This window comes from Colossoma macropomum, unplaced genomic scaffold (assembly GCF_904425465.1).
Source record: "Colossoma macropomum unplaced genomic scaffold, Colossoma_macropomum, whole genome shotgun sequence".
Lineage (NCBI taxonomy): Eukaryota > Metazoa > Chordata > Actinopteri > Characiformes > Serrasalmidae > Colossoma > Colossoma macropomum.
In genome coordinates, this window is record NW_023494795.1 from 1,171,310 (window position 1) to 1,192,491 (window position 21,182).

General features: G+C 40.7%; 2 protein-coding genes across 3 annotated transcripts in view; both read right to left on the bottom strand.

Annotated features, from left to right (window-relative positions):
* Positions 1-2,476: 2,476 nt before the first annotated feature.
* efhc1 (EF-hand domain (C-terminal) containing 1) lies at positions 2,477-14,006 on the bottom strand. The gene is made up of 10 exons (XM_036581133.1): positions 13,794-14,006; positions 11,384-11,605; positions 9,827-10,114; positions 9,554-9,703; positions 9,161-9,353; positions 7,516-7,736; positions 6,130-6,270; positions 5,030-5,243; positions 3,619-3,798; positions 2,477-2,840 (listed from the first exon to the last, which is right to left on the bottom strand). Exons 1-10 carry the CDS (start codon positions 13,854-13,856, stop codon positions 2,815-2,817), a joined length of 1,698 nt encoding a protein of 565 aa, XP_036437026.1. The 5' UTR covers positions 13,857-14,006; the 3' UTR covers positions 2,477-2,814.
* A 3,012-nt stretch (positions 14,007-17,018) lies between these two features.
* LOC118815190 (protein eva-1 homolog A) overlaps positions 17,019-21,182 on the bottom strand; it is an 84,686-nt gene continuing 80,522 nt past the window's right edge. For both annotated transcript variants that reach the window (XM_036581139.1, XM_036581141.1), the window contains one exon: positions 17,019-20,523. In XM_036581139.1, coding sequence (XP_036437032.1) covers positions 20,147-20,523 — 377 coding nt within the window. In that variant the 3' untranslated portion in view covers positions 17,019-20,146. The remainder of the gene's footprint in view (positions 20,524-21,182) is intronic.

A 21,182-nucleotide genomic window follows, 5' to 3' on the forward strand; every position in this document is an offset into this window, starting at 1 on the left:
AAAAAATGATGGGACATCCCAGTAAAATAAGCCACTGTTAAGCTACAAAAATGGGTTAGTTAAGCATCTAAAGGGGTTTTATTTAAAAAAAAAAAAAATGTTATAGTGTGATATACATTTTTGGCCCACCACTAGCTAAATGAGCCTTGTAGCTCCAGTGCAAGACTAAAGAATCAGACTTCAGACTCTGAACATGTCTTGGCTGATCAACTACATTTAAGGTAACGGAGAAAAAGGTGTAAATTTGATTCTTTTTGCTAAACTATCACTTTAAAAAATAAAGGGCTGATTGTCGAGAGCTGGGTCTCGTAGACACCCTCTCTATCTGTGCCTTCAACTGAGCAACAGGAACTGAAAATAAAAGGGATAAAAGACCAGATTTTTAAGAAATCGTATGTTTCAAGTAACAAAAACATCATACAGTATCTACACATCAATACCTGTAAGGGCTGCATATATATGGCATGTGCAGTGAGTCAGAGGTTTGGACACACCTTACTGAATGATTTTCGTAATCTTAAAAGGGCTTTTCTTGTCATTTTTGTGTTTGTACATGAGCATTTCCAAACTGTCTTTATCCCTTAGAACTAAACAGGGTGTTTTTTGGTACTATGTCTTAAAAGGGGAATTCCACCAGTTGTTCAAAATTTCTGTATAATTCTGTCATTAAGATGTAAAGAAAGTCAGTCAGAGTGCTTTGATGTAAAATGACTCGCTATAAAGAAACTTACAGACTCAGATTTCTTTACAGTGGTGGTGGTAGGAACCAGGGGTCACAGTTTATTAACTCTCCAGGACCACCAGTGAACCTACACGTCTTTAAGAGGGAGGCTACATCGAAGAACCGAAAATAGAGTTTGACACTTGTTTGGTTACTTCACGATAATATGTGTTATTTCATTGTTTTGATGTCCTCACTGTTATTCTGAAATGCAAAATGGGGGGAAAAAAAAGGAAAACCCTTCTGTGAGTAGGTGTGTCCAAACTTTTGGTATCTGTGCGGCAGCAGCTTTATTGCAACACTTGTAAAGGGGAATTCCACCAGTCACTCATTGATTTATGTGAAATGCTCCATTCTACACAAACGGAGTCAGAATGGTTGTGATAGGAACCAGGCGTCTGAGAGGTTTAATGGTTATGAATACACCACATAGTGCCTGAGGCGTTGTTTTATGATAGTTTTGAGATAATGTTTAGATATGAACATTTTACCTGCAGGGTGTTCTAAGGCAAAACTGTACCCAAAGAAAGCTTGGTCCCCTGGTTGACCCCTGGTTCCTATAACCACCACTGTAAAGAATCTGAGTTGGCAAGGTTCTCTACAATGAGCCATATCATAAACTACTCTAAATGACTTTGTTTGGATGTTACCCACTGGACTATGCCGAAATTGATGGAAATGTAGATCAGTGGAGGAATTCCCCTTTAAGAAAGTGTTTGAAAGGGCATTTGTTATTTAGCACACAATGCTTCTAGGAAAGAGGACCCTAGTTCATTTGCCAGATTTGGCCTTGTAGGGAATGCAGCTCTTAGTTGAGTCTTCCTGTTGTGAAAGTGAAGGCCAATTTTGAGGCAGGAGTGTACAACTTTTTTAAAGGGGAATTCCACCACATTTAAAAAAAAAAATTCTACATAATTCAGTGGTCGAGATGTAAACGAAGTCGGTCATTGTGGTTTGATGTGAAATGGTCTGTTCTAGAGAAACTTACAACAGTGGTAGTGGTCGCGATGTTGAACACAAATATAGCCACTTTATTTAAACCAGAAACCACCAGTGAATCTGCATGTACGTCTCCATTACGAATGGATTTTAAAAGTACCTTTTAGACCAAAAACGTATATGAAAACCATCATAAAACATAATCAGGCATCAGCAGCATATTTGTAACAATTTCATGTGATAACTTTCTGTGAGGGAGCTTTTAGAGGCAGACGTCTGGTTCCTATCACCACCACCGTGAACAAGTCTGGCTTTAAGTTTCTCTAGAACGGAGCACTTCACACCAAACCATCCTGAATGACTTTCTTTACATCTTAATAATTCATTTATGCAGAAATTTTGAGAAATCGGTGGAATTCCCCTTTAAAGGGGCCAGTTTCTTCAAACCCAGAACCACAAACCTCCATGTTTACCCCTCTGGCACTATGACGTTTTATATAGGTGTTTATTAGAGCAAGTATTTCAGTTTGTTAGAGAACCATTGTACTTATGGACTGTATAGTGTTTACTGGTGGGCCATATTTTAGGCCCTGGGCTTTATGTACTGCACCTGATCGAGGCCGTCGATACACACACACACACAGACCCCTGCATGAACTCACACACTTGCAGAGCTGTAATGCCTGGTTGCACAGATTCTATAATACATTATGATTAATGGAGTTTCTACTACAGTGCTTTATATATTTGTGGGTTATGTGAATGTACATGACAGTGCTTTATAAATATTGATCTTTTTTGACAAATGGAGTGAACGTTCTTTGTAGGCTTTTTTCTGGTTGAAGAGAATTGCTCTGAATGCCAGCGTTAATTTCACAGAGAAAGCAAAATGGTTCTCACATGGTTTATTTATGCAGGGATGCATCTATATCATCATTATTAGCCTCAGAGTGGCAGAAACTAAACAATAAAGCAAAATAGCTGGGAAATGTCATGAAGAGGGGCAATGCTGGAGCCAGTGATGATGAAAAGAAAACCATGCATCGTATTGACAGGGATTAAATGACATTGTGCAATACAGAATAGAAACGGCTGAATCTTTAGCCGTCTGAAAAAGGGAATGAGCGTCTCTGCTGCAGGAGGAGTCTAGAAGTTCAGGAAGAAGGTGGAAGTCCTTCATCTGTGAAGGAAAAAACAAAGAAAAAACCTTCAATAGCAAGGAATAGTTTGGTAAAAAAGCCAATCTAAACTAAATTCAGGCCTCAAAATGGCTGCTACTGCTATTTTTAGCTACGTGACGTACTTTAGGCCATGTTTATAGGTAACAGTGTGTCATTCAATAGCAGAAACCACGTAAGCAAGTCTGTTAGAGGTTACGTAACAAGTCGACCAAGTTTAAAAGAATTGTGTGTTTTGAACGCTGCATGTCTCCCTCAAACTCATGTCTGGTAGGTGTGCATGTAAATTTGACTATTTAAACAGCCAGAAAAATGTAACTGGATGGGAGCATTAAAATATTGAATAAAACTGGCCCTAGTACTGACCCCTGTGGAACACCGTAGGTAATAGTGGTGCAAGACAAGCCATTATTTCTGCCACAAGAGGTGCTCTTTTACTTACGCAAGCAGAAATAGGCACATACAAACACAGCCAGGGAGCAGGCAGGTCACTTCTAGCCATTTGTTTTCTCCTTACTATACACAACCCGCCAGCAAATAACTGTCTACACAGCAATCCCTGCACTGAAAAGGATATCAGCCCTAAAATAGCATTTGGTGCTTCATAAGAGTGGTGCTTCACCTTTGTGACACTTATTGTCTTTGTTTTATGAAGAATGTCTTTGGCCAGTGTCTACAAGTGTGGATGATGGCTGCGATGTACACAATTTGTTAACAAAATATCGTTATGTTGTCCACTCCTACCGACTGATTTTCAATCTGCAGTTGTGGTGACTGTACCTGGGGTCGCCTCAGGCAGGTTCTGGGGCATGTGGTTTGAGTCCAGCGCTTTGCTCTGACCTAAAGCCTGTCTCAGTGAGGACAGCGTCTGCTCCGGGATTCGATCCTGCTCTGCGACCGACTCGAGGTAGCCGAGTACATACTGGTCAGCGTCCGTCAACACAAACCGGTGCCTAAACACTAATCAACACATAAGGGTAAAACGGGAGTCAGCATGTGGTGGAGAACAGAAGAAGAGCAGATTAGTGACATTAATGACTGGGGGTGTAACAATATGCACAATTTTGAATTTGATTCAATACGATTCAGTCGTGTCTCGAAACATTTTCAGGTTAGATAAGATTTTTCATTTTTTTTCTCATTTTTGAGGGCTAAATAATCTACTTTTACTCGTTTCAATTCAAATGAAGTAATTCCTTTTTGAGTTTAATTTCAATTTGAAGATTTATCATTTTATTTGAGAACAAACTGACCCAAAAAGAGAAAAGTTCAACAGACTCCAGTCCCTGTGTGGATGGATGCTGGATGTACTAAGTTCCACTGTTTCTTTGAAGAAACAATACTTGGTAGCACTGAAGGGCAGCCTGAAGTCCACTTAGGATGTTTGCATAGGCTTATGTACCAAAAAACAGTTATAATGTATCATTTTTACAAGACCATTTTCCAACCTTTATGTATGTCCCAAGGTAACTGTATCTGCGAACTTGATTGTGTGTGGAAATAAAATGTTAATTATAAAAAAAAGCTAATTATCCCCAAATATTTGACAGACGATGGACCTTATCAAAAATAATAAATGTACATTTTTCAGCTCTGAATATAAATAAATGAATTAATTAAAAACTTGAAACATGGCCTATGTAAAAGTTATGGCACATTTTTTGCTTTATGTTTCATTTTTTCCATTATGTAAAACAAAAGAAATAGAAAATGTGCACTAATATTTGCAGGAAAATGTCATATTTAAGTTTATTCTTTGTAGAGGATGTGTTCACGTATTTTTACTTAGAAAATCAAATGTGTAATTTCACTGGTGATGTTCAAACTTCTGCACATGACTGTATGTAAATATGTTGGTTTTTGTGACCTCACAAAAACAACAAATTCAAAATGGGCTGTTTTTGCAGCCTTGTTTCCATATTTGGGCTGTATGGTGTGGGAAGTGAATGGTACATTTGGAGTCTTGTTTACAAAATATTTCAAACTTTTAGTATAGCAAGGAAAATTTGGTTTTCTATGATATATATGCCCTTAAAAGGCACATGTTTGGAGCGAGATTAGAGCAAAAAATGTGGACCGGCCCTGAAGACTGGTTTGAACAGTGTTAGAGCACAACCTAAGCTCTGGACCTCAAGGACCAGAACTGGACATGCCTGATGTTGGTATGTTCCAGAGGTTCGGTTGCTCTCACCCTCCACAGTGGCTCCTATGGCGAAGTCAGCCGGGCCGTAGTATTCCGGGTTTTCCGCAGTGCTTCCTGGTTTGGGGATGCGTGTCTTTTCCAGGAACTTTCCACCAATGATGCCGGAGTTCCGTCTGGACGTCTCGAAGATGCTGACCATGTCGTTGGACAGGAAATAGGAGAGGACAAAGCGGCGGCCCTCGTCCTGAGGATTCTGGGAGTCCTGCACGCAAACAGTGAGATTTCATTCTTTTAACTGTTTGAAAGCAGCCTAAAATTAAGCACTGTGTATTATTATTATTATTACTATTATTATTATTACCAATGTAGTGCCATTACAAATAACACATTTTCACAACTGTTAGCTCTGAGTACACCTGATTGGTTGAGAAGGGTTCTACTTGTGCTCTTATTTGTATTGCAGCACATTCTTTTCACAATAACTGCAGCCACTGAGCAACAATTGGTAAGTTACAACTCGCTGCAGCTAATCTTTTCTAGTTTCTGCTTTACAACATACAAAAACAGAAGATGGATGTACTAAATAACATCTGTTAATTAACATTTCACCTACAGACTGTTTGGTAGGATTCTGACGCCAACACTGTGATGGCATTAGATTCTGATCCTGTAACCAAGCTTCTTGTTTAGCAGCTGTGATGGCGGAATAACTAAACAAACTATAATTAGTCAGAGATGAACAGATTAAAATTCAGAGGTCAAGATGGGAAAGAACAAAACCACATTCAGAGTCATCTGGCACATACCGAAAAAGCTGAGCTGAACCTGATATTGTGGTAGTTTAATGGCTCTATGTGTAAAAGGGTACTTTTTGGCAGACAGTATTGCCAATATTAAAGCAACTTTGACTGAACAATGTTCAGGGTTTTTTGCCTGAGTTTTTCTTCATTTTGCAGAACTGTTGTAAAAAAAACCAATGGAACAACTGGAGGTTGTGTGTTGTAGTGAATAACATCACAGCTGTGATGATCTGCTGTACTCACCATCAGCTTGTGATGCTGTTTGCGATAACACAGGACTGATCTATTGCTTACAGTGTATCACATCATCCAAATGCTAGAGCTGGACTGATGTGTATGTGCTCTCACCAGTCTGGCAGCGTAGCGCAGTACTTTATGGTCGTTCTCGAGGAGTTTCATCAGGTCTTTCTTGGGCGGTTCAGGAATCAGAGACAGACAGTTCTGCAGAGAGTCCTCCAGAGAGCCGAAGCCATTGTATGGTGGGATTACCTGTGTGTGTGTGTGTGTGTGTGTGTGTATTGCAAGGGAAGGACAAATGAAAATTTTAGTAGATTACTAAAAACATCATCTTTTAGATTACACAGTCACTGTTTGCAGGCCCCCTAGTTCTGGAAATCAACATGGATATTTTGAAATGATATAATCAATTATAATATATATTACCATAACTGTGTTATCAGATAAACTAGGACACTGTTGTCTCTCCGTGTGTGAAGTGTTGTGACTCTGTGTTGAGCTGCTGGTGAGCAATAAGGGGTGAAAGGGGAGGGGTGAGAACCCCCTGCTGTGAAAACAATTCACACCTCTCCACAAAGACGGCCGTGCTGAGATAAAACGGACAAGTTTAGCTTTATCATATTACTGGGCCCTGCTGTTGACATCCTGTATCAATAAAAATAATGTGTGGCCATGACTTAATAAGACATGGGAACGAGATTATTAAGTCATGGCCGTGACTTAGTAGGGCGTGGGAACGAGATCCTCATGCGTGGCCACAACTTAGTAAGGCATGGCAATGAGATAACCAAGCCTTGACCACAGCTTAATAAGGCATGATCTCATTCCCACACCCTACATAGTCAAGGCCACGACTTAATTATTTCATTCCCACACCTTTTTTTTTTTTATTTATACGGGATGTCACCAGCAAGGCTCTGTATTATATCAATCAATGCCAAATAAAATTTTAGTAACTATCCAAAACCACCAGTGAATCTACTGACTTTTTAAATGTGTAATATTGATGATGAAAAACTAGTGCATAAAAATTGAAAAACAAAATTCTTTGGGGATATTTTTTCCCTACAGTGGCAAATTTTGGGCCAAATTTGATCACAAAACAGTGCCTCACGTCTCAGGCAATGTATCCGTAATCATTTCATGTAAGAACCTTCTGTGAAGGAGCTTTTAGAGGCATTAAACTCAAACTTCTGGTCTCAGTTGTTAATTTTCTCTTTAAACCACATTAAATGGTTTTGTTCACATCTTAACATGAATTATGCAGAAATTTTGAAAACATGGTGGAATTCCCCTTGAACTGTTTTGTAAAGTAGTGACTTAGCTATTGTATAGTTTAAAGTCGAAAACAATTAAGAATACTGTGATATGTTGATGTTACCACAATAAATACACCCCCAATAAATAATTTTAGAAATCTTTTCCAAGCTAAACTACAAAGTGGAGGGACAGAGGTCAAGACTAAGATTAGGCAGATGAAGTAGAAAGATTATTCACCCTCTTGTAATCTTCTTGGGATTTCTCATCCAGGGGGAGGGGCTTAAGAGGGATGTCAGGGTGATGCTGCTCGTAGTACCCCCGGGTGAACTCGTCACAGTCATACAGCAGGAAACGCTTTCCCAGCAGCCTCAGCTCCTCCCCGACCTTGAAGTCCTTTGGAAGGTAATATTCTTGAACTTCCTGTGGAGACACTTCCAGAACACAACTAGGGAAGGACTCTGAGAGAAAGAAGAAAAGGAAAAAATCTGTAAAAGGGTCTGTTTTTCTAATTTATTATTACATGTAAATACTTAGATTTGCAGTACTGTGCAAACGTCAGAAACCACCCTTAATGTATTTAATTATATAAAAAACATTGAGTACAAGTTATTAATTTTTCAGGAGACACTTGGAGGATATTAGATGTAAGATAAGCCAGTTAAGGATTATAAAAACATACAAAAGGGGGAAGTCAAAGGAAAATAAGTGAGCGCATGCCATCTCTCGGTCAAAGGAGATTTTCTAGAAACCACCTGGAATACCAGAATACTACCAAAAGAATGCTGTGTGCACTGAAAAAGCAAAAATTGAACTTCATGGCTTAAATAACGCTGTTGTCAGAAGAAAACCTTGTATCTCTATCTCGTTTTTCAGGTTTTAACATAATTTGAAGATGCCTGTTGCTCTTTACATTGTACAAATTTCATGATGACTGGACTAAAAGAAACGGCCCAAAAACACTTGGAAAAATGTCTGGTTCCATTGACTTACATTAAAAGTAAAGCATGTTTTTTCCTCCTTCTGGAAAGTTACCATTCTGGACATATGAGGTTTTGTTCCAACAACAGCGATAAGAAAAATGTCCGGCAAAAACCGAACACTGCATTCCAGCATAAGAGCCTTAAACCAACTGTGAAACATGGCAGTGGTAGTCATTTTTATATTTATTTTACAATTTTTATTTAACCCTTAATTTAACCATGCAAGTCTTTAAGAACGCATTCTTATATACAATGGTGGCCTTGTAGTATCAGGGTTTGGGGTTGTTTTGCTCCTATTGGAATAGGACACCTTGCCATCACTGCTGTCACTGATGGTGCAACAAATTCTGGATTACATCTGCAAATTCTACTCAAAAAGCTCAACAGAAAATGGGTCATTTTGGACCATTTCTGTTGGTCCTCACTTTATGAAACGTTAACACTATGTACATGCACTGCAGTAACACTGACGTGGTGGTGGTGTGTTAGTGTGTGTTGCGCTGGTCTGAGTGGATCAACACAGCAGTGCTGCTGGAGTTTTTAAACACCTCAGTGTCACTGCTGGACTGAGAATAGTCCACCAACCAAAAATATCCAGCCAACAGCGTCCTGTGACCACTGATGAAGGACTAGAGGATGACCAACACAAACTGTGCAGCAGCAGATGAGCTGTCGTCTCTGACATTATATCTACGAGGTGGACTGACAAGGTAGGAGTGTCTAATAGAGTGGACAGTGAGTGGACACAGTGTTTAAAAACTCCAGAAGCACTGCTGTGTCTGATCCACTCAGACCAGCGCAACACACACTAACACACCACCACCACATCAGTGTTACATGACCCCACCCACATCCTGGCATTGCATAAAAATAAGCGTGTATATGATATATAAGCCACTCACGGCTGGCTGCTTTGATATGTTTGGGTATTCTCTGTCTGCGGAGCAGGACGGGGAAGGGATCTCTGCCGCTGTTCGGCTTTGGAACCTCACGGATCTCCACCGAATCGTCCACCAGGTAATACTGCACTGTCACTGCACGCTTCTCTCCATACAGAGAGTCAGAGTCGTCCCAAAGAGCGAAGAACCGCAACACCTACATGCACATACAGATAGACAATCATTCACATACCTAACATTTCTTTTTTACAGCTTCCTACTGTGTCACAATGTTCTTAACTGTGATGATCTTAACTGTGACCACCTCAGCAGTTAAGACCGTCGTAGTTAACCTACAACCTGCTCCAGGTCTGAAAACGTGCTGGTGTATCGGGCCATAGTGAGCATGTGTGTTACCTTGCGGTCCTTTGTGAGGAACTGTTTGAGGTTGTCATAGTCTGATGGAGTGATGTAGGAGCGCTCGGGTTGAGTCCGGTGGCTCATGTAGGGGTCACTGGGGGTCGGCTCAGGGTCGTTCAGAACTATGCCCTGGCTTTCCATAAACTCCTACACACACACACACACACACACACACACACACAGTTACTGGCGGGCCAAATAAATACCATAATTGTGCAGCATGTTTGATGCCCCTGAGTGAAGGTAAGAGGTGAATGTGTGTGTGTGTACCTGGGTGAAGGGGTCACAGTGTGTGATTCTGTACACAGTGCCGTACACGCTCAGGTCCATGGCGAGGTTCAGGTCCTTCCAGTGGTAGTGCTCCCCCTGCTGGTTTTTGGGCAGTCTGTGGCGTTTGATCAGTTTGCCCTGTGGAATTCCCGAGTTTTCCACCTCCGGCTCCATCACGCACATGCTGTCATCCTCCAGGTAGTAGTAGATCTCCACGGGACGCATGCGGACATGCTCCTCCGGAGAATGCAGCACTTCCTGCCGGAAGTAACCGTAGAAACGCAGCACCTAGGGGAGGCCGTAGGACAGTAGAATAGGGTAAAACAGTGGTTGACCAAAAAGCTAAAATGCACGACTTATTCCAAAATGTTCAGCCAAGACATGTTTGATGTCAAGTTTCCTTCTTTGGTTTTAGTGCTGGAGCAAATCCTGTTTATTTTCAGTGGGAAGGGTTGGTTTCGCTGATCATGGGTGGCAGGGAGTTTCGGCAGGGTGGCTATCAGAATGTGTGGGCGGGTGAAGGGAGCAGTGGAAAGGTTGGACAGTTGTTCACCAATTGCTGACAGCAAAACAGCTCCCCTCTTAAAGGTCCAAACACCCGTCCCACTGCAAAAATTTTGGGGTGGCCAATCAGATTTAAGGAAAGGCACTGGCCACCCCGGCCACCACTTTAAAACCACACATGTGGCCAACGCAATGTATCTACCCAATCAGAAGGCAGGTGATTTCACCATTTGTACTTGCAGCTGTGTGTATGATTCATTCTGCTTTTCTAACATTTCCATGTGACACGGAAGGACAGCGGCAAAAACTCATACACACATCATCAACATAATTTTTGCCCCCAAATTTTAAAATACAAGTGGCACGATTACTGGTTTGATGTTTATAAGGAATTATTGATGTTGACTGCAGGTGTTAATCGACAACCTTTGCAATGCAATGTTCAGCATTTTGGAAAATATGAGTAAATCGCTGATGTCAGAAGAAAACCTTGTATCTCCCAAATGCTAATTTTACAGGAGAAGGAAAAAACCTGCTTACTTTTAATGTAAGTCAATGGAACCAGACTTTTTCCCAAGTCATTTGGGGATGTTTCTTTAGGTCCATTCTTCATGAAATTTACAAACAGTGTAAAGGGCATCAGGTATTTTCAAATTATGTCAAAACAGAAAAACGACAAAAATGGAGATACGATGTTTTCTTACGACAGCAGCGATATGTAAAATTTCTGATTATTAAAAAATAACATTCATTTCATAGCTATTGACTCAGCAAGACTACATTTCAATTGGATTTTGCAGGGAATGCTCTCTTAACACTCATATTCAGCCAGCGGAAACCCAGTGTAATGAACTCACATTCTGCATGACATAGACTTCCATTGTTTGTTAGCCACATTAGCCTCAGAGCTCCAGTGCAAAACTAAAGAATCAAAGACATCAAACATGTCTCGGCTCAACACTTGTATTAAGGCAGACCTTGTCTATATTTGATTTACATCATTTCCTGAGCGTATGTGAACCAAAGCCACAGGCCTGTAACCTTCTTGTTTACCTTCTTGTCATAAGCGACGTGGGCAGGGATGAAGTCCAGTGGGGGGCTTCGCCTGAGGGTGCCGTAGGTGAGGGTGGGGGTTTGGCTGGACAGCTGCTTCATCTCGTTTTGGTTGATGTGCTCTGAGAGCAGGGGTTGCTGGCCGATACCCACCGTGGGCCGGAGGGGCAGCGCATAGCCGTTCTTATAGGACAGAGTTTGTGGCCTGTGGAAGGCTGATTTCTGAAAGGGACAGAGTGAGGTTAGCTTGGATACAAGTACATACGTCACCATCCAAATGCTTGGAATCAATCATCGTATCACTGCTGTCGGAAGAAAACTTCATATCCCCGAAATGGTAACTTTACAGGAGAAGGAAAAAACCTACTTTACTTTTAATGTAAGTCAATGGAATCAGAGTTGTTTCCAAGTCATTTTGGGCCGTTTCTTTAGGTCCATTCTTCATAATATTTACAAAAAATGTAAAGGACAACAGACATTTTCAAATTATGCCAAAAACTGAAAAATGACAAAAATGGAGGTAGGAGGTTTTCTTCTGACAGCAATGATATAACGGGTGGGAAATGCGATATTTATCATTTTTTTGTGACAAATTACATCACAATATTGTAGTGTATTGTGAAAACATCTTATGTATCATCATATATTATCATTTTTTATTATTACTTTAAATATTATAACTTCTAACTTTCATAGATTTCAATAGATTTACATTATAAACTAGATAGTAAACCCAAAATGTACTTTTCAGTTATTTTATTTACTGTTTTGTGTATTTTGGGAAAAAATAAATTCTTCTTCTCAATGCTATGCAGCGTTCTTAGAGTCATCTACAGCTCTGTTCATCACTCTGCACACATCTAACGTGTTAACAGTTTCCTACATTTTATTTGAAAACTGACATTTTTAATGATTTTGTACATTTATATTGGCCCTCAAACTGGCTTTATGTTACTGAAACACTAATTCCAAACTTTTGAATAGTGGTGTACCCAGCTATCAACATGTCTCAGGGTTTTGTAAAGGGGAACTCCACTAAATTTTCAAAATTTCTGCATAATTAAATGAATACGATGTAAACAGAGTCATTCAGAGTGGTTTGGTGTGAAACGCTCCGTTCTAGAGAAACTTACAAAGTCAGAATAGTTCACAGTGGTGGTGATAGGAACCAGACGTCCACCTCTAAAAGCTCCCTCTCAGAAAGTTATTACATTAAATGTTTGTGAATACACCGCCTGATGTGTGAGATATTGTTTTACATCAGTTTTAAGAAAGTTTCCATTCAAGTTACATGCAGTGTGCTGTGAGGCAAAACAGTACCTAAAGAAATGTATTTTTTGTTGGTTTCACCTCTATTTTACCTTTATAAGTATCACATTGGCTCACTGGTGGTTTTGGATGATTAAATGTAAAATGACTACATTTGTATTGTAGACAGGGCAACCCCTGGTTCCTATCACCAATACTGTGAAGAATTCCAAATCAATAAATTTCTCTATAATTAATCATTACACATCAAAACACTCTGAGTTACTTTGATTACATGTCAGATTACTGTCAGTAACTGTAAGAAATTTTGAAAATCAGTGGGATTCCCCTTTAAGATGTTTGTGAACCCACATTATTTGGTCATATTAAAGAGAAAGGCTACTGTTTTTTTTTCAAAATGTCTGCATAATTCAGTGGTTGAGATATAAGCAAAGTCATTCAGAGTGGTTTAACATGAAATGGGTCATTTGTAGAGAAAGTAACCAACTCACATTTCTTTACAGTGGTGGTGATGGGAACCAGGGGTCGCCATGACTGCAACACAAATATAACCTTTTTATTTACTATCCAAAACCACCAGTGAACCAACACGAGTCTTCTGAGGTTTTAATATGTATGTTTATGATGGTAAAATAGTGATAAATCTGAGAAAAAAAAGGTTTTATCTGGGGACTATTTTGCCTCACAACACCCTTCTTGTATCCCTCCACCATGAAAAGATTCAAATAAATTAATGAAAGCCGAAACTTTGTCACAAAACTATCATAAAACAGTGTCTCAGTCATCAGGCAGTGAATTCATAACCATTTAATGTAGTAACTTTCTGTGAGGGAGCTTTTAGAGGTGGACGTCTGGTTCCTATCACCACCACTGTGAACAGCTCTGACTCTGTAAGTTCCTCTAAAACAGAGCGTTTCACTCCAAACCACCCAGAATGACTCTGTTTACATCTTAACCATGTAATAATGCAAGAAATTTGGAAAATCGGTGGAGTTCCCCTTTAAGGCACACACTTAGCTAACCTACAGTGGAACTCACTTGTCTTGTCTGACCAACATCAGAACATTTCACTGAATAAATTAGCTCTGCTTCCAGTGACTATGAGCCACAGTGTTACAGCTATTACATCTCCTTTTCTCACCGTTGTGTCCCGAAAGCTGTTTCCAGGCAGGAAAGGAAGTCCGTGCGTGGTGTGGGCAGCCATTACGAGTATTCTTCATAAACAGACTCCTCAGTTACTTTTTAAACGTCTGTTTCGTTTAGATCTAAAGTAGTCCGATTAAATGCAGTCTACGAGCAAAAACCCGATTCCCCTGAGACATTTCAGCACAGCAGACTGACCGGCGGCCTGAGGACGTTTGTTTATTAGCTTTGGTATCCTTGGCAACCAAGAGCCGGTAGTGGTTTCTATGGAGATAGTAAACGGTTAATTTAAATTCCTTTATTAACTTCCTAAAACGTTTGAAAAATTACAAACTTTTATAAACTATAAGGTTTTTTTTTATTTTTTTTTTATTTATTTTTTTTATACAAAGCCCAATATCTTCACATTTTATAACATCCCTTACATACAGGAATGTCTTTTTTATGTGCAATATACATTTGACCAGTAGATGTCGCCCCACACTAACTCAAAACCAGAGCCGGTTTAAAGGGGAGCCTGGGCGCGTCCTAGTCCTCCCGTTCTATCAAAAACACGACTACGAAACGCCAGAGGGCGCCCGCGAGCAAGCCCTCAATGAATGGGGGTGAGTAGAGCGAACGGCTAAAACCGAAAAGTTAAAATACTTTTTAACTGTTTGTCCTGGACTTTTCTTTAATTTTGGAAAGTAGAAGGATGTATTTCACTAAAAAAGCAAAGAAAATGTACCTGTAAATTGCCTTTTTTCTACGGCAAACAGGTTTTAGGCAGTAGAACGCTATAGCATTGCTGCTACTGAGTGCTGATTAGTTGGCGTTACTGCTACTGAGTGCTGATTAGTTGGCATCACAGCTACTGAGTGCTGATTAGTTGGCGTTACTGCTTTTGAGTGCTGATTAGTTAGTACTACTGCTACTGAGTGCTGACGGTTGGCGTTACTGCTACTGAGTGCTGATTAGTTGGCATTACTGCTACTGAGTGCTGATTAGTTGGCATTACAGCTACTGAGTGCTGATTAGTTGGCGTTACTGCTACTGAGTGCTGATTAGTTGGCATTACTGCTACTGAGTGCTGATTAGTTGGCATTACAGCTACTGAGTGCTGATTAGTTGGCGTTACTGCTACTGAGTGCTGATTAGTTGGCATTACAGCTACTGAGTGCTGATTAGTTGGCGTTACTGCTACTGAGTGCTGATTAGTTGGCATCACAGCTACTGAGTGCTGATTAGTTGGCATTACAGCTACTGAGTGCTGATTAGTTGGCGTTACTGCTACTGAGTGCTGATTAGTTGGCATCACAGCTACTGAGTGCTGATTAGTTGGCATTACAGCTACTGAGTGCTGATTAGTTGGCGTTACTGCTACTGAGTGCTGATTAGTTGGCATCACAGCTACTGAGTGCTGATTAGTTGGCGTTACTGCTTCTGAGTGCTGATTAGTTAGTACTACTGCTACTGAGTGCTGACGGTTGGCGTTACTGCTACTGAGTGCTGATTAGTTGGCATTACTGCTACTGAGTGCTGACTGGTTGGCATCACAGCTACTGAGTGCTGATTAGTTGGTGTTACTGCTACTGAGTGCTGATTAGTTGGCATTACTGCTACTGAGTGCTGATTGTTTGGCGTTACTGCTACTGAGTGCTGATTGGTTGGTGTTACTGCTACTGAGTGCTGATTAGTTGGCATCACAGCTACTGAGTGCTGATTAGTTGGCGTTACTACTACTGAGTGCTGATTAGTTGGCGTTACTGCTACTGAGTGCTGATTGGTTGGCATCACAGCTACTGAGTGCTGATTGGTTGGCATTACTGCTACTGAGTGCTGATTAGTTGGCGTTACTGCTACTGAGTGCTGATTGGTTGGCATCACAGCTACTGAGTGCTGATTGGTTGGCATTACTGCTACTGAGCGCTGATTGGTTGGCATTACAGCTACTGAGTGCTGACTGTTTGGCGTTACTGCTACTGAGTGCTGATTAGTTGGCGTTACTGCTACTGAGTGCTGATTAGCTGGTATCACAGCTACTGAGTGCTGATTAGTTGGCATTACTGCTACTGAGTCCTGATTGCTTAGCATTACTGCTACTGAGTGCTGATTGCTTAGCATTACTGCTACTGAGTGCTGATTGCTTAGCATTACTGCTACTGAGTGCTGATAGGTTGGCATTACTGCTACTGAGTCCTGATTGGTTGGCATTACTGCTACTGAGTCCTGATTGGTTGGCATTACTGCTACTGAGTCCTGATTGCTTAGCATTACTGCTACTGAGTGCTGATTGCTTAGCATTACTGCTACTGAGTGCTGATAGGTTGGCATTACTGCTACTGAGTCCTGATTGGTTGGCATTACTGCTACTGAGTCCTGATTGCTTAGCATTACTGCTACTGAGCGCTGATTGGTTGGCATTACTGCTACTGAGGGCTGATTGGTTGGCATTACTGCTACTGAGCGCTGATTGGTTGGCATTACTGCTACTGAGGGCTGATTGGTTGGCATTACTGCTACTGAGTCCTGATTGCTTAGCATTACTGCTACTGAGCGCTGATTGGTTGGCATTATTTACCAGCAATCAGCTTGCTGGTTCCAGCGCCAGAGGAGAAGGGTTGACAATACTGTGGTGCGAGCGGGGAAACCCCCCCCCCCTTCATTGTGGAGATCTGCGCAAACACAGTAACCAAAACAACCCGGAAAATCTTGGTTTTTTGTGCGTTACTGTGCCAAACGTTAGAAACAGATTTTACTGCTGTAGACAGATTTTACTGTTGATTTCAAATATGTTTTTGAAACAGTGAGTATTTTGGTCTCTCCCCATTCAAAGAGATGGGAGTCTGGGCTTGTATGGATGGAAAAAACTGCCCGGCGGTGTTGCAAATAAAGATGGCCACCAAGTGAACAGACTTTCCTATAAGGACTTTGGTGAAGCGATTCGTACTCACTGATGTCATGAACCTACACGGGGTGTTGTTATGAAGTCCTATAACTGGAGTTTAAAAGTGCACAAAAATATAATATTGGTGTTTACATTGTTCTGTGTCCAGGAAATGAAAGCATTCATCTATAGAAAAATGTTTAAGCATTTACAAATGATGACTTCGCTCAAACGCTCCATAATAACCCATTCATTTTAGACTCACACGGGAGCGCCCTCTAGTGTCGACAAACCCGGCGGTCATTACTGAGTGACAATTCTCCTGATTACAAATTCTCTGCCAAAACCAAGAAGCCATTTTATAGTTCATTTGAAATTTATTCCAAGCACAGGTTAAAATTTGGTTAAAGCAGGTAAGGCAGTGGTTGCAAATAGAGCAAGTAAGAGTACAAAAACAGCTTTTATGGTCCTAGAATTTCATTTCATGGTCTTAGAACATCCCAGACACTTTTTCCTATGAAAATCAAGTCCGGAATTCAGGTCAAAGCAGAAAAAACCTACAGCAAACCAGGACAAGGGCAAGGAAAAATCTGGGCTACTTCATCTCTGTGCTTTTAATACAGGGAAACTGAAATTCTTAAGCGTCCCAGTGGAGCCCCAGAGCAGAAGGAGGTCCAATTTGTGACGAATAACTTCACTAGTGCTTGTTGGTGATTATTTCTAACCCTTTTCGGTTCTGTTTCTCTTCTCTCATGGACAAAAAATCCACTGGGAAGCTTTGACTGTAGATAAACTTAAGAGAATAGATACTCAAACCTATATAGCCTAATGTATATACACCTGTCAGATACAATGATGCACGCCATGTTCCGTGTTACATGGCCAGAACAGTTTATAACAAATAAGAAGGCAAGGGAACTGTAACAAAGATTGCATTAGCATAGTTTGATCAATCAATAAATAAATCACTGATTGACTCATTGCATCTATATTGTATCATACACAGTAAAACCACCAGTGAGGAATTAAAGGTGAATTCCATTGAATATTTTTACATTTCTGCATTATTTAATGGTGGAGATGTAAACAAAGTCATTCAGAGTGGTTTGATGTGAAGAGCTCTGTTTTAAAGAAACGTACAGAGTCAGAATTGTTCACAGTGGTAGTGATAGGAACCAGACGTCTGAAGAGTTTAATAGCTACCAAAGCTGCATCACAGAAAGCTGTTATACAAATTGATTATGAAAACGCTGCCAGAGACATTATTTTATAATAGTTATAATAGTTAATAATAGTAGTAATAATAGTTTATAGTTTAATAGTTGAAATTTAGCACCATTATTAACATTTTACAAAAACTAATTTTGGACATTTTGGATTAATAAATAAAATGCCTATATTTGTGTTGTAGACATCATAACCCCTGGTTCCTACCACCACCAAAGTAGGATGTCTGAGTCTATCAAACCACTCTGAATGACTTTGTTTAAGTAATTCAGTCTCAACAAATTTACTATGCAGACATTTGCAAAAAAATCAGTGGAATTCTCTTTTAACTCTTACCAAACTGAATTAACTGGACATGGTAAGAGTTCATTCAACACAAGCAGTTCTACTATGCTATATCTCCAATGTTATAAGGCACTCAGCTTCTATGCATAATAAAGCCTATGCAAATGTAAAAACGCTAGGCCTCAACCTCTTTGAGGTTTACACTTCTGGATATTTCCTGCAGACACTTTTTCAGCAAAGTACATCCCGTTTTTAGGAATACAAAATAGTACCATTTGACACAGAAACACTCGGATTACATCCCTGAGCTATCACATGAACGCTGCCACAGTATAAAAATATTTCATAATAATTCAGGAAAAGAACAAAACAAAACAACAATAGGAAAAAAAACTATTAAATATTCAAAATATATTTTATAAGGGCTGAGATGAATTCCAAGCATTTTTTGTTCATATATATATTTTCTCTCTTCTTTTTTTTTCAGGTAACGTTCAAAGACAGCACCACTTGACCAGGGTCATATTTATGAATAGTCCTTAGACCCGGCCAGTGTCCTTGGTCTTGCCTTGCAGAAGCCCGCCTCCAGTTCTGACGGGCAGAAGGAAAGGACCAATCAGGGTGCTGGAACTGTTTAGAGCTTATTTTGTCTTTCAGAGCTGCCTCAAACTCCAAATTGCTGCCAAAAAAACATCCTACAGTCTTCAGACTACATCTCCCATGAGCCTCAGCAGAAGAGAGGTGGTGGTGGTCATATGTAGATGACCTTTGATCTCAGCTCGGTGGAAGTGTCAAGCTTACCAGGCTGAGGAGCTTATTCTCACCGCAAAGGCCTGGAAGTGTGTAAGATATCAAGCAAACACACACACACATAGCAGGCCATTACAGTCTGTGTTGTAGTCTTCTGTGTGTCCTTTCGGAAAACTACAACTCCCAGCTATGGCCAACGCTAATCAGGACAACACACAGCCTGGGCGGTGTTAGGGTTAGGGCTGCAACTAGCGATTATTAGTAAAATCCATTACTGTGTTCAATAAATCGACTAATCTAACCATTACGTCCTCTTCGGTTACTTCGGTTCCATCGTTAAAAGTTCCATCTGCGCACCAAGCGGTTTCTTCTTTTGTTATGCAGTGAAACAACAGAAGCCATGTCGCCCTCTACATTTCCCGTAGTGTACTGCAATCTGTCAGATGGACCCTGTGCATCATGTGAACATTATAAAGCATTACAGAGAGCTTTTGAAATGAAAGAGTAGGAGCTACAGTAGCGCCCCCTATGGTTTCCTGTTGTGTATTACAATCTGTCAGAATGACTGTGCGGATTATATAAACATTATAGAACATTACAGAGTGCTTTTTAAATGAAACAGTAGGAGCCATATCGCCCCCTATGGTTCCTGTCGTGTATCACAATCTGTCAAAATGACTGTGCGGATCATATGAACATTATAGAACATTATAGAGTGCTTTTTAAATGAAACAGTAGGAGCAATATTCATGCCCCCTAAGGTTCATGTATGGTATTGCAATCTATCAGAATGGTTGCGCAGATCCTATGAACATTATAGAGCCTTTTTAAATTAAACAGTTGAAGCGTATCGCGCCCTATGCTTCATGTAGTGTATTACAATTTGTTAGAATGACTTTATGAACATAACAGAGCTGTCAAAATGACAGCAAGGATCATATAAATATTATAGACCATTATAATATGCTTTGTAAATGAAACAGTCAGAGCAATATCGCCCCCTACACTTCCTTTTGTGTATTACAATTTGTCAGAATGACTGTGTGAATCATATGAACATTTGAGCAATGTAGAGTGCTTTTTAAATGAAACCCTATCGCCCCCTACACTTCTGGAGGTGTCTAGAGTGATGCTTCCAAAATAAACAACAAACTTTACTCCGTAATCGACTGACAGTTGCAGCCCTAGTGTGTGTGTGCGCTTGCAGCACAGCTGTGAGGACATTAATAGTATCGGTTGAGGCTGCGAGTGCCCGGTATGTCCGGCTGTCCGTTCATCCAGATCTCGCGGATGATCCTCTCTCTCTCCTCCAGCCTCTGTGCTCGCTCCAACTCCTCAGCGGAAGTGAAGATGTTGGTGTTGAGTGTGCGCTCGAAGCGCCGGTGCCGTCGTGCCGACAGGTCCGAGCCAGAGTCCCAGTCCGAGTCCGAGCCACTGCTGTCGCTTTCCGACTCGGCCGGCCGCGGGCGCTTCCTGCTGACCGCATGCCTCCGTCTGCAGTCTGTCCGGCAGGAAATCTGCACCACCAGTGCGAAGAGCGTGAGGAACAGGCCCGCGCACACACCGCACATGAAATACAGCGCACAGCGCTCCGGGTGCTCTGTGGACACAAACACATATGTAATTGTGTTTGTATATATATATATATATATATATATATATACATTATGACACACACTCACTTGCTTCTACGCTACATTGTCCACCCCATTTTATCAGCTCCACTTACTATATAGGTGCACTTTGTAGTTCTACAGTTACAGACTGTAGTCCATCTGTTTCTCTGCATACTTTGTTACTTAGCCCCCCTTTACCCTGTTCTTCAGTGGTCAGGACCCCCATGGACCCTCACAGAGCAGGTACTATTTGGGTGGTGGATCATTCTCAGCACTGCAGTAACACTGACGTGGTGGTGGTGTGTTAGTGTGTGTTGCGCTGGTCTGAGTGGATCAGACACAGCAGTGCTGCTGGAGTTTTTAAACACCTCAGTGTCACTGCTGGACTGAGAATAGTCCACCAACCAAAAATATCCAGCCAACAGCATCCTGTGGGCAGCGTCCTGTGGGCACCGTCTAACTAGAATAATATATTTATTCGAAATTTGCTTCCACTTTCTTAGTTCTCAGAATGTCCTAAACTGGAAGGCAGTTTATTTTTTTATAATAAAATATTTGTATTGAATTTTCCTTAATTTTCCTTAATTTTTTTAGTCTATTTGCACATGTGCTATGAATGCTAGCAGTTGGCCTGAGCCTGAAG

What these genes read in the sequence shown, in the direction of transcription:
- efhc1 (XM_036581133.1), bottom strand. Translation starts at nt 13,856, where the DNA reads ATGGCTGCCCACACCACGCACGGACTTCCTTTCCTGCCTGGAAACAGC. An exon ending in ACATATCAAAGCAGCCAGCC is followed by an intron (nt 7,737 to 9,160) that starts GTGAGTGGCTTA and finishes TCTTTCTCTCAG; the next exon opens with AGTCCTTCCCTAGTTGTGTT. An exon ending in CATAGGAGCCACTGTGGAGG is followed by an intron (nt 3,799 to 5,029) that starts GTGAGAGCAACC and finishes TGTGTTGATTAG; the next exon opens with TGTTTAGGCACCGGTTTGTG.